The sequence below is a fragment of the Sinocyclocheilus rhinocerous genome, unplaced genomic scaffold (assembly GCF_001515625.1).
Source record: "Sinocyclocheilus rhinocerous isolate Xijiao unplaced genomic scaffold, SAMN03320098_v1.1 scaffold21, whole genome shotgun sequence".
In the NCBI taxonomy this organism is placed as follows: domain Eukaryota; kingdom Metazoa; phylum Chordata; class Actinopteri; order Cypriniformes; family Cyprinidae; genus Sinocyclocheilus; species Sinocyclocheilus rhinocerous.
In genome coordinates, this window is record NW_015641422.1 from 470,366 (window position 1) to 487,995 (window position 17,630).

Below are 17,630 nucleotides of genomic sequence, written 5' to 3' on the forward strand. Positions count from 1 at the left end.
GTGTAGCGCAGTAACTATTACTAACTGTTAGTGGTGCTTGCGGAAGCTTTTTCTGTTTTAGTAACTTAGTGTTACAGGGGTCATATGATGTGATTTCAAGTTGTCCTTTCTCTTTAGAGTGTTACAAGCTGTTCGTGAATAGATAAGATCCCTAAAGTTGCAAAGACTAAAGTCTCAAACCCTTGAACCTTGCAGTTCGAGTTGATATGTGTGATCAGGTGATCATTTATCACATAGACAAATACTGAAAAAGGGACTCAAGCCATATAAAGGGTCCAGAACTCAAAAAAACTAAATTTTTTTCATCCATTTGGATTATACAATTTTAACATATAATACTAAATTGAATGTGGTGCATACATCGTAAATAAATGAAACATGGCATAGTTTTAGTATTTGCAACTATTTATTTAAATAATCACTCAAATTACAATACAATACAATACTTATTTATAAAACACATTAAAAAGAAAAGGTTGACCAAAATGCTGTACAAAATAAAACTACAAGAAATACAAAACACACAACAATAACACTGAGTGGTCAAAGAGAATAAGTATGTTTTTAAAGACAAATAGCTTAGAATAAATACAAATCTATTAATTGTAAAAACAATTACATTTTTCAGTTAAAAAAAATCATAATTAAAAAATTGAACATTGTTAAAATACAACTAGCTGTAGAACAAGCAATATTAGTTAGTTAAAATGTATGAAATTTAAACCAATTGGATATATTTATGATAAATATTAACTTTTTATTTATTGTGCATTTAAAAATCATTCAGTTTATTAGTACTGTTACAGAAATCTGTCCATTTCTTACCTGTTTGGTTTATGTTTGTCTGACAAATATGCGTCACTTTAAGTTTATTCGTTTGTTAAAACTGTGTGATTAAAATGGTTGGAAAGTTTCTTAAACTTAGGCCTATATATCAACTAACTAAACACTATAGCAAGCATGTAGCGATGTGCCTTTGGTCCTTCTCAAAGGCTTAGAATCATCATGAAAACAACCTGCAACATCCTAGCATTGTGAAGGTAACTTTTGCACAGGCAAACGCCACTTATTTGCAGAACATTTAAAAGTGGCACCAGTTTCTTTTGGAGGTCTAGTTTTCTCATGCATTAAAGCATCACACATGGAGACCTCTCTCCAGTATGTAGTTTAGTAACAGTTAACCAAGAACCGATTGTGTTATTTTTATCATATAGCATTGTCTGCACCGTGACTCCTTCATTCATATGTAGAAGGTTTCATTACTATTTTTGTTTTTGTACTGTAGCTGTCTGACACGCTTCTCCTTCAGTACAGTGACTGTGAGTAACACAACTCCCCCACCTCCACGGCACGGGAATGTCTGTAGTTCCCCTCTCGAGATGAGCGCTCTGAGAGAGAGAGAGAGGAAGCCGTTGTTGTCTATGTGGGAAATAACATTTGGGTGTTATTTGGCTCTTTGAATGTCACCGTATGTGGTTATTTGCTACCATTAGTGTCTTTCACCTCATGTATCAGTAATTCTACTGATAATACTTATGTACTCGCTGTATTTAAACATGTTTATTCTTATCTTCTCATTTTGATTTAATATTTATATTTAAATTAAAATTTAGTTTTTGGCTACTACACTACTGCTATTTATTAAATATGGTATATTAAATAATACTTCCATTTGGTGAAGGTCTACAAGCAAACCTGTTAGTGAATGAAAATAGCAAAACTCCTACTGCACACTTTTGTTATTTATAGCACGCCTGTGGGAATCTGGCCTGTGTGAGACCTGCGTGGACAATTATTCTATAGATAGATTCAGAATTGTTATCAAGGATTGTTGTCTGGAAAGGAAACTGTCTTTTTTGGAAAGGAAGTACTTGTCTTTGTTCCATTCTTAAAATCTCTCTAAAAGATGATGCCGTTTTAGAAATAGTCCAAGATCAAACACATCACTGATCCTAAAGAAGAGGGAAAATGAAGTCATCATGAACCATCACAATAACACCATTTAATATTTGGCAGGGAAGTGTGTTTGTGTGTTTGTGCGCATTTAAGTGTGATTTTTGTGGAAAGTGCTGTAGATTGATTTTATTTGTTTACTCAAGCAGCTGCATTGATGTTTGTCAGTGTCTTGAGTGCTGATGAGGTGTCTGCTATAGTGCTGATCTTCTCTGTCTTTACAGGATGATAATGATGGTATGCCCTGGTCGGAGGAGCGGGTGGTGCGGAAGGTGCTCTATCTCTCGCTGAAGGAGTTCAAGAGCGCTCGGAAGCGCCAGCTCTGTGACAACCTCAGCAATGGAGGAAAAGGGCCTAATGGTAAGACACGCTTTCAAAGTTTTTCCATCTTTTCTTCACTAATCATCTAATCACTGCGGTAATAGCTTGTTAAACTGTACACAGGCTTGTTTTTGTTTAGTTTTTCACCTGCTGGACAAGTCTGTTACCAGCACTTTTATATAGGGTGACCATACATCCTCTTTTTCCTGGACGTGTCCTGGCCAGGATTTCTAAATTGCCAAAAATGTACAGGTTTGGCTTTGTTTTCCTATTGTTTTCATACTGGATAAAAGGTAATGACTGATAAGTAGTTTGACCAATAGCGTGCAGGCATCGCACATAATCGACCAATCGTGGCATGCCTTATAAGGTGGGATGTACAGAGAACAGTCAAAGCAATACAGATACATGTACATATAATGTATGAAGACTATAGACAGCAAAACAAAGCCAAACCTGTACATTTTAGGCTGAACAATTTAGAAATCCCAGCCAGGACTTGTCTGGGAAAAACAGAATGTATGGTCACCCATTTGATATTAAAATCTGTTATTAATGTTTTCTATCATATGAATGAAGCCATCTTTGATTGATTTAGCACTTTCTCTTTGAGTACAGTGCAAAGATAGTTTGGTTTGATCTACTTTTGTTTGGTCAAAGGAAGCTCCTAAGGAGGCTTCCAGTGAGTTTATGTATAAAAGTACCATATGATCCAGGTTACTTCAGAGCTTTGGAAGTTTAGAAATCCCAGCCAGGACTTGTCTGGGAAAAACAGGATGTATGGTCACCCATTTGATATTAAAATCTGTTCATATGAATGAAGCCAGCTTTGATTGATTTAGCACTTTCTCTTTGAGTACAGTGCAAAGATAGTTTGGTTTGATCTACTTTTGTTTGGTCAAAGGAAGCTCCTAAGGAGGCTTCCAGTGAGTTTATGTATAAAAGTACCATATGATCCAGGTTACTTCAGAGCTTTGGAAGTCGTCTGATAGCTGCGTGTCTGACGCTGCAGCTCGGCACTCTGGGACTTCACTTCACACGGGCCTCAGAAAGCCAGAGCTTTCACTAAAAAGAGCTCTGAGACTCTACAGGGAACAAAGAACAGGCCTCATATGTACGAGTCTGCACAGCCAAGCAGAGACGAGGGGGAAAGCCTTCTCTTGATGTGGGCTTACCCTTTTTATCACTCAATTGGGAAAAATAATGAAAAATAAAAGAAATAAAACAGAAGTGAGACTCTATTCCCTTTCACCAGTTGATAGCTTATGTCAAGAGTGACAGGAGTTTCTCTTTATTTTGAGTAGATAGAATAATTTAATTGATGTGAACAAAACAACTGTGAGAAATAGTCCACTTACTACGCTATAAGGAATTTTAAAAAAAATTACTTTCTCGCTAAGTGTCCTGTTTCACAAACATTTGAGATAACAGGTGAAATTGTTGCAGATGCTGTCTGTTGTCACTTTTAAGTTCCTAGCTCACATCTTATTTTAACAACAGAGTTTGTTGTCTAATGTAAATATTTTTGAAAGACTTTTCGATATTTTTCAAACATGGTTGTCAGTGTTTCGTCTGCTAAACGATTGATGTCCTCGAACAGCATATTAACGGGCCTGTAGTCTCTCGTAACCTTATTTTGTTTGCAAACAAATATCTCAACTACTCTGAACAAAGTTTATTATTCAGAGTAGCTGCCATGTGGTCGGTTGGTGACAGGTTATCTCGTCCCAGTGACTCTAAAAACAGCAGGAGTTCAAACCCAAACCCCTCGCTCCGCATGTAAACATGCAGAGAGACTCGAGCCGAAGGGGTTTCTGTTGAGACTACGGCAGGAGGCTAGATACACACTCTTTGAATAAACACTTAAACTGATAATAAGCTCTTATCACAACAGCCCTTACTCTTGTTTTCTTGTTGTTGTATGTTTTATTTTGCGTTGCTACCTCAGGGTAACGCTAATCCCTTTGAACGCAGGGTGTTTAACGAAGGCTGATGCTGCATGAAGACTTTGTTCACAGATGCAAATGCTCAACAGATGCAAACGTAGCGTGTTTTGACACGAAAAGATCAGCATCAGATTTAGGTTCCATCCGTACATTAGTAATCGTGGATGATTTTTACTGCTCACAAGAATTCAGTAAACAAAAAAATGGGACAGGGTATGGAGCGAGAGCTGCATTTGCTTTCTTAAAAAAAAATAATAATAAAAATACTTGTTGATCTATATACTAATGCATCAGATGCACTTTTTTGTTGTATCATCTTGCTTTTCAGTGTGTCAGCATTTTTTTTTTCCTCCCTTGCTAAACCACTCTCCCAGATCATGACTTGTTGACAACCGTCTGGGGACAGTGTTGTTCTTTCTCAAATAACTAATTCTTTAGTTCTTTGTTTCACTGTTTTTATGTATTTATTTATTTGTGTGTTTGTTTAATTTGGTTTGTTTTTTGTTTCGTTTTTGTCCATTTTTTTTTTTTCATAATCTCAGACCATCTGAAATGAAGGTCAATATAGTCAATGCACAGATCCATGAGTAATGGAGAGTCTTCAGATGTCTGAAGGAACCAAGCTCCACTGTAGATCACTACTTGGCTGCTCTGCTCCTGAAGCCCATCGTTTCCCAGCTCAGCTGGCAGAGCAGACAAAAGGGGGACCATCAGGGGACATGTTTTAGCTTTTGTGTTCCAAACAATGTGGCACTGGCGTCCATTTTGAGGCAGCGTTAAGAGGACAAAAACAGCCTATTTTTGCCAAAAATCAACTGCAACTGCATCTGCCACCACAGGCCAGACATGCTCTTACTATAGGGGACATATGCAACACTTTTGTAAATTTGTTTTTGCACCAGAGCCCACTTGCAATATTTGTCAAGTAGTTGTAATTTGCATGACCAATTTCATAACAGACTACTTACATAAAATGCATATAATTATCAATTGTTGCCCTATATCTCCCAATAATATGTTTTAGTAAGATGATATTTGAATGCTTAGTTTTATGATAAAAGCTGTGTAGTTTTTGTGCCATCTGTATCAGTCATTTTCAAAACCGATATGCCGATAAAATAATTTAAAAGCATTTAAAGAATATATTTTTCAGAGCTCTTGTTATTCTTTTTTTTCACATTAATTTTCATTTTTACACCAGACACACACACATATATATATAGGTTCAAAATATCGGTTATCGGTCTACTTGATCTGTAGTAATCGGCATCGGCCCTGAAAAACACATATCGGTCAACCCCTAATCTTTTTGAAGTGTTTTTTTTTTTTGAAGTCCTCAGTCCGGTTTAAGGACCAGGCCAAGGTCAACGGGCAGCACAATGGCTCCTAACCATGGCATAAAGTTGCAGGTTTCCAGTTACAAGCAATTTATGTGTTCATTTGGAGTGTTATAACTCTAGATTTCTATATTCTAGAGTCTAGATTTTGTTACAATTATGCTTATGAGCATCTGATATGTGACGGGACACTCCTATACCGCATTTCTCCATTGATTCATATTCGAAATTAACTAATGGGTTGCACATCGTAACAGCACACTGCTCATGCGACATCCCGCTCTCTGTGGAAACCAGGAGGTGAACGCAGCGAGGCGACGGGCTTAGTTAAACACGCATAAATATGATTAGAGGCCCAGAAGGACAGACGGTTGATAAACCGTCACACGCTCTCCAGGCCTGTAGAGAGAGAGAGGGAGACGGGACGTTTGGCTCCACTAGACTCCGACTGTCTTTCACACAGCCACTCAAGTGAGACCAACATATGTAAAACACGGCACGGGAAGCGAGCAGCCTGCGTTAAGCTGTTTACATCTGAGCCCTCTCCACCCACGTCGGCTTGTCTTGGCCGGCTCTCTCGGGTTTTGGCTTCCCGTGTCCTGATGAAGGCAGCGGCTCGCGAGCTTGTTTGCTCTTGCACTTGAGGAGTCATTTTGAATATAGGACATGTTGTTTTGCTGCTTTTCTATTTGGACTTAAACTGTCCCAGTTTTCTCAAAGACAATGTTTTGTCCCATGAGAGAATAGACCTCTTAGGACTTCGCATGGATGCTTTGAAGTCTGCCATATTGGTCTGTATATGAGAGAGAAGCATTTTTATAGCTTTTCATGTATGTGTTGGAAAGCAGCTTTATTGTAGTTTCTTTCTTCTCCAGCTGTTTTTCTGGCCGGTTGGAGGTTTGAGGTCCAGCTATGGGAATGTTTGATGATTCTGGATATTCGCTTAACGAATGTTACTAAACACAGAAATTAAATCAGCTGAGCCAAAAAAAAACAAGGAGATTTAACTCTATAATCCCAGATGCTTTATCGTTAACATCCAGAGCTCTTCACACATTGTATTACATCTTTTCTTGTCATAAATGCTGTTCCCACTCATCTTACTTTTAATGCTAAATATTTATTTATTTTCCTTTTTTTTTTTTTTTTTTTTTTTTTTTTTTTTTTGCTCACTTATTTGTGATAATCATGCCCTTTAAATGTCCATTATCCAACAATGTAAATTTCAGACATAATAGGGAAGCTTATATATTATTAAACAGTGTTTCTTTGCCAGACGGAGATAGGAGGAGACCTAGTTTTCAGTTATAAATGTAATTTAATGTATTATATAAAAAGAATAGTACTATGTTATTTAAAAAGTAACTGTGATATTGTGTAAAAAAAATTACATTATCTATCAATAAAAGGGAAAATCACCAAAACAACAACAACATGAAAGTGATTTTATAATAGTATATAATAATGGCAATAACATTAATATATTATTTATTATATAGAGACTGCAGATAATTTAATAACTTTCTCCTTCATTGTTTATGTAATGATGCACCACTTCATATTTACAAGCTCGAATCAGCACAAACACTGGTGATGGCACAATTTCATAGTCTTACATTTGACTTTCAACCATAAACTTCTGGTTACATTAAAAGGAAAATCCAAAAATTCCTTGATTAATTCATGCTGAGTGTTAAGTTTAAGTCGTCATTTTTCAGCTTACATCTTTCGGTTGGACTCTGAAGTAAACAATCTCTCGTTTTCCATTTGCTTGTACTCCATTTCAGTTCTGCATTGCATTATTAAAGCAAGACCACACTGTAGTGATGATATTTCATCTTAAATTTGATTACTTGACATGCTGCATCTGGAGGTTGTTACTGTTTCTCATGTTTTTGCTGTTTCTATCTTTCTCTACAGCTTCCTTGTCAAACAGGCAGCTGAATGGATGTGGGTCTAAGGGAGGACGTAAAGAGGACGGGTCTTGCTCTCAGAGCACAGATGGAAGCAGCGAGTACTCAGAGGACTGCCCGGCCAAAAAGAGGTGAGTGACCCGCTCTCGCTCTCTCAGAGGTCAATGTTAAAGAGTCAGTTGGATCCCTGGCGGGTAACTCGAGCTGAGACTGCACTTTTAAAGACGGCTGAAAAAGAGAGTATGAAAATAGATGCCATTATAGTGCGGTATTCTCAGACAGAGATGTTTCACTTACTGTCAGCCTTCATGTTTTTAATTTCCTCATTTGTTTCTATTTCCAGCTTTATTTAGCAGAAAATGACAGTCAGGAAAAAAAAAAGCAGCTTCATTAAAAGGAGTCGGAGGACCTTATAACAAGTGGTAATTCTTTGAAATGAATTGCTGTCATGGTCGTTTTTAATTAGTCACTTGAAGACACGCTTAAACATTTTTAATTATTAATTAAAAGCAGCAGAGTTAATATGTCCAAGTACAGTCAGTAATTAACAATTCGGCGTGTAATTTCTCAGGATGTTGTAATCTGTGATTTGGAAAAGCTCTGAAGAGAGAGAGGATACAAGCTGCATTTTTATTTGAGCTCTGCCTTTGAGGCAGATGCTGCCCAGAAAATGGTGAGAAAAACAAGTGACGGGTCTTTTTCAGTAGAAAAATCATAAACTGCTAATTTCCTCGGCCACACTGAGCTTGTAATACACTTTTGGTGCTCTCTGTTGATTCATATTTTTCATCAAATGTCCTGGTTTGGATTCCGGTAAAGCCGCTTGTCTTGTAATTTGTGTGGTATTTATTGGAATTGTAGGACTCAAAGGGATAGTTCAGCCAAAATGAAATTTCTGTCATCACTAGATCATCATTTGAAATCCATATGGTTTTATTTCTTCTGTGGAACATGAAAGGAGAAATTGAGGATAATATACTGGTCGTTTCTTTCCCTGAATTTACAGTAAATGAGGATTAAAGCTTTCAAAAGTTTCAAAAACGACACAAAAGCATCATAAAAGTAGCCCATATGACTCTTACACTATATTCCAAGTCTTCTAAAGCCATTTGATTGCTTGGTAGGATAAACAGGCCAAAATGTAAGTCATTATTCTTTGAAAGTCTTGATATCCACCATAGTTCTCAATAGAGTTGGGGGACTCGAACTCGGACCACAATTATGAATAAATTTAGTCTCAGACGAACTTGGGTGGACTTGTACTTGAACTTGGCAAAGAGACTGACATTTTGGACTTTTTTTTATATACAGTCGAATCCGTTCGGAAATAAGTGACAACATAAAATTAAGATGACAAGGCATCTTGATGATAAACGTCTCCTACTCTAACTCAATTGGTTAAGAACTTGAACTCGAGAGAAGTAGCCATGTCCAGTTTGTGTATTTATTAAAGTCTTTTGAGAACATTATGCATTCATTTGGCCAGATTCTGGCACAATATCAGCTCTATAGTTCGCAGAAAAATCCAGTCCCAGAATGCATTGCAGAGAGTGCAGTGAAATAAAATCACCCAGTATGGCTGATGTAGAAATTTCGACAGTAAATATATTTCATTCAATGCTGAAAAGTATTGATAAAAAATATTAAAAATGATGTATTTTACCCACATGGCAGCTGTCTAAGTGTTTACCTCATTCTAATTCTTTTCTTTTATGTTGCACTTGGCATTATAATTCGGAGCTCTTTGCCGTGTTACTCATTTTTAAGTCGCCCATCTCCTTTCAAACAGGATTTGACTTTGATCTGAGTGTATGGCCACATTCAATGCTCAATCACACATTCACATAGATGGGTGGCATTAGCATTATGGAAGACCTATTCATCAAGCCACTGTTTAATGGCACAACTTTCATGGCGTGCCATAAACCCCCTTACAAACAGTTGCGTAGGCCCACTGAAGAGGCTTTTCTTCCTCTGGAGAGTCTGAATTAATTTCACCACTGGCTTCGAGGGAACAAAACAGCTCTGAGTGCAGACGCCGCTTCAAAGACGACGCTGCCCAGCGCCCACTGAACGCCACACAACGCACAGCTTCCACACCGCAGCGGCCAGACCCCAGCAGATGTCCGTTTCAACCCCCTCCTGAAAGAAACATTCACAGAGACCTTCTGTCTGGGGTTCTGTCTCTCAAGCCGCAAGCACCTATGGGAGATGGAGAGAGACGGAGTGTGTGCGGGCAGAAAGCACCTGCCGCTGGTTTACCTGTCACTTAATACCCTGTTATAATGTTTAATCAGAGCGCTGTCCTGGAGACATCGTCATTAAAACAGCTTTATATGGAGCGAGTGGGAGGCTAAAAAGAGGCGAGACGGGCAGTGCAGAGTGTTAAGCAAGCACAAAGAAGTAGAGAGCAGCAGATGCAGTGTAAACGGTAAAGCATTGAGGGCTTTGCTCTGCCTGCACGCAGGAGCGGCCTCTTAAAGGAATAGTTTACTCAAAAATAAAGGTTCTGTTATGTACTCACCCTCATGTTTTTCTGAACCTGTGTGAAACTTTCATGGCGTGCCATAAACCCCCTTACAAACAGTTGCGTAGGCCCACTGAAGAGGCTTTTCTTCCTCTGGAGAGTCTGAATTAATCTCACCACTGGCTTCGAGGGAACAAAACAGCTCTGAGCGCAGACGCCGCTTCAAAGACGACACTGCCCAGCGCCCACTGAACGCCACACAACGCACCGCTTCCACACCGCAGTGGCCAGACCCCAGCAGATGTCCGTTTCAACCCCCTCCTGAAAGAAACATTCACAGAGACCTTCTGTCTGGGGTTCTGTCTCTCAAGCCGCAAGCACCTATGGGAGATGGAGAGAGACGGAGTGTGTGCGGGCAGAAAGCACCTGCCGCTGGTTTACCTGTCACTTAATACCCTGTTATAATGTTTAATCAGAGCGCTGTCCTGGAGACATCGTCATTAAAACAGCTTTATATGGAGCGAGTGGGAGGCTAAAAAGAGGCGAGACGGGCAGTGCAGAGTGTTAAGCAAGCACAAAGAAGTAGAGAGCAGCAGATGCAGTGTAAACGGTAAAGCATTGAGGGCTTTGCTCTGCCTGCACGCAGGAGCGGCCTCTTAAAGGAATAGTTTACTCAAAAATAAAGGTTCTGTTATGTACTCACCCTCATGTTTTTCTGAACCTGTGTGACTTATTTCTTTTAAGGAACATTAGGATCATTTTGTGGGATTTTTAAAAAATGTAATTAGAAGGAATGTCAACTTTGAAGCTTCAAAAAGGACACAAAAACATCGAGGTTGGTCCATATAATTCAAAATCTTCCTAAGTCATATGACAGATTTCTGTGAGGAACATAAAGAAGTTAAAGTTGTTGTTCACTTATATGCCGCTCTTCCTGTGAGACGTTAATCGAGGAACTGTTTATCAGGCCATTGAATCAGTGAGTTGAATTCATGATTTCATGATTCATGAATGAATCATTCTAACTCAAAATACTGATTTGTTCACAAACATCATTACTTCACTTGTGAACTGAGAAGAGCTAAGGCAGATTTTAATTGAATAATTGTTTCTTATACAAAGTTATTGTATGACTTCAGTATACATGGAATAAATATTTATTATAATAATGATGTAGTACCAGCGTTATATAAACCACTTTTATGACTGATGGTTTTGTGGAGCTTAAGACCTTCTGTCTGGGGTTCTGTCTCTCAAGCCGCAAGCACCTATGGGAGATGGAGAGAGACGGAGTGTGTGCGGGCAGAAAGCACCTGCCGCTGGTTTACCTGTCACTTAATACCCTGTTATAATGTTTAATCAGAGCGCTGTCCTGGAGACATCGTCATTAAAACAGCTTTATATGGAGCGAGTGGGAGGCTAAAAAGAGGCGAGACGGGCAGTGCAGAGTGTTAAGCAAGCACAAAGAAGTAGAGAGCAGCAGATGCAGTGTAAACGGTAAAGCATTGAGGGCTTTGCTCTGCCTGCACGCAGGAGCGGCCTCTTAAAGGAATAGTTTACTCAGAAATAAAGGTTCTGTTATGTACTCACCCTCATGTTTTTCTGAACCTGTGTGACTTATTTCTTTTAAGGAACATTAGGATCATTTTGTGGGATTTTTAAAAAATGTAATTAGAAGGAATGTCAACTTTGAAGCTTCAAAAAGGACACAAAAACATCGAGGTTGGTCCATATAATTCAAAATCTTCCTAAGTCATATGACAGATTTCTGTGAGGAACATAAAGAAGTTAAAGTTGTTGTTCACTTATATGCCGCTCTTCCTGTGAGACGTTAATCGAGGAACTGTTTATCAGACCATTGAATCAGTGAGTTGAATTCAAAAAACATATCATTTTGATTCATGAATGAATCATTCTAACTCAAAATACTGATTTGTTCACAAACATCATTACTTCACTTGTGAACTGAGAAGAGCTAAGGCAGATTTTAATTGAATAATTGTTTCTTATACAAAGTTATTGTATGACTTCAGTATACATGGAATATACTTTTATTATAATAATGATGTAGTACCAGCGTTATATAAACCACTTTTATGACTGATGGTTTTGTGGAGCTTAAATTTTTTTAGTACAATTGTATTTTAATTTAATTCAATTGAAATGAATTTAATTTAATAATTTAAATTGTGTTTTGTTTTGTTTTGTTTTGTTTTGTGTTTTGTTGTTTTGTTTTGTTTTGTTTTGTTCCTTAAATGCTTCAGTCCCTTCTTTTGAGTTCCACAGAGGAAGGTCTTATGTCATATGTTTTTTTTTTTTAACATCATGAGGGTGAGTAAATGACAGAATATACTTTTTGGGTGAACTTTTCCTTTAATGAATCACTCCATACCCGACATTTGGCGCTGTGTTGGACTCTTGCATGTGTTGGAAGTTTGTGTGCTTGCGTGTGTGTGCATGCTGGGCAACTTATTAGGCATCTGCTGCCCACATAAGACGACAACAAGGAGTCTGATTGAGGCAGTGCCAATGTCTCTCACACCTGGCCTACAATAAACCCAAAATGAAAGCGAGGGAGAGAGAGAACGAAGGGGAGGAGAGACAGACAGAGGCACAGGTGCAGGGGCTGGCCAGGTTGCAGGGGGAGGGATGTTGAAAGCCGTTTGGGAGACGACTGCTGTTTGCATTCCCAGGATTGAGAAATAGAAAGGCCTCCAAGTTCTGCCAAGTGTCAAAGTGGCAACTTCCCATCCCTCAATTAAAATCGCAGTCGCCTAGACGTGCTGAATACACACAAAACCTCGCTTAGAGGAGACAAGGGGCCACCAAACGTGGCAGGCGCTGAAGAGGCTCGTCTTTTTTAGTGTGTATTTGTGTTTACTTGTTTGAGAACCCTTCTTAAAGAGAGGATCGTTCTAATTGTTTGTCTAGTGGCTGCGCAGATGCTGCCAAATTACTCTTTTGTGTCAGGCCAGTGCCGCCTTTACACCATTTCTTTAGTTTTGGTGTGTTGAGAATAAATTCTAGTGTGTTTCTTAAGGCCTTTTCACACTAATCGTGTCAATGCTCACCAGTGCAACTCTATAGAAATTAAACTACAGCCGTACCCATGGCAGCACATTGCACCCAGGTCAAGTGTCATAACACAACACTCAAGGTTCAAACAGTTTTGATGTCAAGTGCGTATATTATTGAAGCCCATTTCCAACACTGAATTTAATTAATTAATTAATTGATTTTAGAAAGTATTTGCGACTTATATATAATTGTGAGATATAAACACTCAAATGCAATAAGAAAAGTCAGAATTTACCCTGTGGCAGAAAAAACAAAGTGAGTTGTAAATTCTGAGAAAGATTGTGAGATTTAAACTCGAAATTGTGAGATGTAAACTCTGAAAAAAGGCAGAGTTTCAACTTTATATCTCACATTTCAGACCTTTTTCCTCTGAATTATGAGAATTGCGAGAAACAAAGTAAGAATTGTGAGATTAAAAAGTTGCAATTACCTTTTTTAGCATATATAAGGTCAGTATGTCTTTATTTTTTTAGAAATTAATGCTTATATTGAGAAGACTGGAGTAATAATGCTACAAATTCAGCTTTACATCTCAGGAATAAACTTCATTGTGATAAAATATTTCACAATATTACTATTTTTACAATATTTTTGTTTGAATAATTGCAGCCTTGGTGAGCTAAGTGACCAAAAACGTTTGAATGGTAGTGTAAATTAAATAAGGTATAATAATATATTTTCACACTGATGGGTCAAGTTGAGAGCATTGTATTATGGGATGCAGTGTTTTTGGGTTGTATACTGTATTTTGGTGATTTCTAGTGAGGATACTATGCAGAGTATACACATTGCATGCTACTTTGTCTCTTTCTTTTTTTTCCTCCCATCCTCTTTAAAATGCACCCTATTCATGCAGATATGGCCGATCATGCCTTCAGTACATATGCACTCTAGCCATATTGATTTTCCTCTAAACCCGCTGGTTGCTCTACATACTTCACAATGCACTCTAATGGTACGACAGATCAATACCTGCGACAAGCGAGGCGATTAAACATGATTGGAGTGTGACTCATGTTTTCAGAGGCGTATGCAGAGATGAATTGAGAGGTATAGCGTGAGAAGACGACTCTCAGGTAGGCCGTTTGGCTCCAAACTCCAGCTGATTCACAGGGCAGGAATGTCCTCTGTTTGAGGACTCGGGCACTATTTGCACAGCAGACAATCGTGGCTGCCGATTGGCTGAGGCTGGATAAGTAGGAGCAGTGGGCCATAATCTCAGCTGTTGTGCCCAATTGTGTTAGGGCTTGTCATTTTAATGTTACTGATGGTTTAAGTGAGATGAATTCACCTTGGCATGCATGCTTTTCTATATATGCTTTTGCGGTCGCTCAGATTCCTGTCTTTTGACTGGCTCTAAAACCGTTTTGCCTGTTGAGAGAAGCAGTGTTGAATGGCAGCCATGCTCCATTAGCTATGTTTTGGGTGTATTTTGGCAATACCTCTGAGTTATGAACACTGCTCTTAAAGGGATAGTTTATCCAAAAATTTAAATCTAGTAATTTGCTCACCCTCGTGTTATTACAAACACAAATTATTTTTTTCCCCCCCTCTGGAACGCAAAAAGATATTTAAAAAGAAATTTAACAATGTCTGTGTTGCTCTTATCCAGTCTTCAGTGTCACATGACCCTTCAGAAATCATTCTAATATGCTGATTTGCTGCTCAAGGAACATATCTGATTATTATCAATATTAAAAACCATTTCTGATACTTTTTCTTCAGGATTCTTTGAATAGAGTTTTGAAGTTCAACAGAACAGTATTTATTTGGAATAGAAATCTTTGTGACATTATAAATGCCTATACTGTCACTTTTGATTCATTTAATGCGTCCTTGCTGAATAAAAGTGTTAATTTCTTCCTGACATGTTTAATGGTTGTGTAGGTTATGTGAGTGTGTGTGTTCCTGCAGCATTATCTCAGAGGTAGTAGTAGTGTGTTTGTGTGTGTGTATCCTTGGTATCGTACAAAACTTATTCATCAGGATAATCCAGAATTCCACAAAATCCATTTGTGATTCCTCACAGTGGTCTGGCAGCAGGTTAGAGATGACAGTCTCACTCTTCACGGACCATATGATGCATATTGACAACAAACACAGCAAGGGCTTTTTGAAACCGAAAGGCTCAATCTGATTGGCTGGCTTTATGTAGTTTCCAGGATTCATGTTGCACAGGTTTTTGTCAGTCTACTGTAAAACAAAGTCATGATAACAAGGTGCCAGGCTGCTATGATGAGCTAAGAAGAACTAGTCTACCAAGTTTGTGAGAGAGAGTTTTGCTTGAGACACTTAGTGGCATAAACAGCACATCAATAAGCAGAACTATATCTTATATTTTGTTTACAGAGTTATGTCCATGAAATAGTTGGTGCGTTGTGTCTGGACTGACGGAAACAGACCACACATTTTTTCACAATTTTTTTCAACAAAGTTGTGGTTCAATGTTATTTTGAAATGCTACCATATCTGCACATTTGTTACATGCTCGTCTATTGTGGTATTCTTAAAGGATTAGTTCACTCAAAAATGACAATTGTGATTATCTAATCACCCTCATGTTGTTCCAAATTGGTCTTTCTGTAGAAAAAAACCCCAATATATTTTGAAGAATGTTGGAAACCAAACAAATTTGGTGAAAACCATTGATTTGCATTGTATGAACAAAACCCCACTTTTGTGTCAAAATCTCTTCTTTGTATTCCTAAGAAGAATGAAAGTCATACAAGTTTGGAAAGTCATGAGGATGAGTAAATGATGAGTGGATTTTCATTCTGTGGTTAACTATCACTTTAAATGGCACCAAAAACTTGTCAAAACTTGGTTGACTTGTCTCTTTCTGTTTAAGGCGAGAAAAAAGCTGAATCAGCCTTTACACCAGTAGTCAAAACACTAGAGGTGATCCAGCAGAAATCTCTGTCTGATTTTGTGCATGAAAATCTCCCCATATCCTAGTCTTCTCCGGCTCTCTTCATCTTTTTGTCATGAGGCGTTCTAGCAGCGCTCAGTGATGAAGCCCAGCAGTGACTGACAGCGCTGGGGGGCATCGGTGTGACATCACGCATGAGCAGCAGACGGATGTGTTAAAACAGAGGGGAGGGTGGCTTGGGCCCTCAGCATCTGGCTCGGTGCCAGTCTAGACCACCTGTCTGAGCGCAAGCACGTCTGCTCTTTTGTTAAACCACACACCGGCTGGGTTAAGTTGCAGCCCTGTATAAAGAGTGACAGACATCTTAAGTGGGTACATGGGATTTAGACAGGGATTTTATAGGAGTACTGGTATCTCTGTCTGTCTCGTTCTCTCCCCCTTCCGCAGTCTCAGCAGCTCACGCTTTCCATTACGTAACAAACAGCTTTCAGTAGCCTTTAATGAAATCATGAGCGACTGCATTAAGTATGCAGACTGGTGTCCTTTCGGCATCTGTCCAGCAGCGGCTCTGGAAAGCCGTCATCGTGCAGGAACTTTATAGTAGCACCTCCCAGTGTGAATGTGAGCGCTGCTTCGGTTATAAATACCTCCTGAAGCCCGTAAGTCATGTAAACACACTCACGATCACATTTAAAGCTCAGGAGTTCTAAAATAGGCTAGGCATAGACAATTCTGGAGTTTCTGCTATTACACTTAGCTTGTTTTAAATGACAGAATGCATTACTGTTATTGGTCAAGTGCTGCTCTCTTTTATTCAGAGTCTTAAATATGATTTTGACTCAAATTTGACTTGGCCTCTGCATGCTTCCAGACAAATCAGTGTGAAACATCGTTTACAGTCCATTTTATTTCTGTGCTGTGACATGTTCAGAGTTGAACAGATACTCCTGAAACCAAAAAATGTAGGTAGAACAGAAAAATGCATGATTGTATGAATATAAAATGATATATTTAATTTATGATTGAAATGTGCGCACAGTAATTGTTCATTATAACATATATAGGCCTAACATTTTGAATTCATTGCATTCCGTTTTCATTTCAATTTTAGTTTTAATTTTAGTAGTTTTGTCATTATTTAGCCTATTTATATGCCTATATAGTTTTATTATTCTTTTTTCCAGTTTTAGTTATTTTAGTACATTTAGTACACAAGTTAAAGTAAATGAAAATTACAAATGTTGCTTTGGCAGCTAGCTGAAATGCAGTAAAAAAAAATTTAAATATAATTTAATCATTTTAGTTAACGTTTATGTAGTTTCAAGTAATGTACATGTTCTTCTTTATGGTTTTAGTTTTGGTTAACTATAATAATCCTGCATCAGGAACATGTATTAAGAAATTCTGTGTTTATATAATTTTTAATTTGACTTTAAAGCTGCCATAGAAAACAATTTAAAAAGTAAAAAAAAAAACGGCCAATCAGAAAGCATTTGTTTGTCACATGTTTTGGAAAGCAATTATGGGAAGAATTTAGCAAAGCTTACTGCTGCTTTAAGTTTCTTACTGCCAGCCCAGTGTTCTTAAGTTGATGTAAAGTGATTGTGGTGCTGAGAGAAGAGCTGATATCAGGCTTTTAGTGGTTGGATGTTTAGCGGTGATGCACTGCACTTAAGCTAAAACATGATGGCTTAAAGATGTCTACCTTTATAATTGAATCTCTAGTGTGTTTAGATGCTAAAAAAA

General features: G+C 38.2%; 1 protein-coding gene across 1 annotated transcript in view; it reads left to right on the forward strand.

Annotated features, from left to right (window-relative positions):
• LOC107754814 (protein Jumonji) overlaps positions 1-17,630 on the forward strand; it is a 119,827-nt gene that overhangs the window by 60,161 nt on the left and 42,036 nt on the right. The window contains exons 2-3 of the mRNA XM_016571403.1: positions 2,178-2,313; positions 7,478-7,601. Of these exons, the coding sequence (XP_016426889.1) occupies positions 2,178-2,313; positions 7,478-7,601 (260 nt within the window). The remainder of the gene's footprint in view (positions 1-2,177; positions 2,314-7,477; positions 7,602-17,630) is intronic.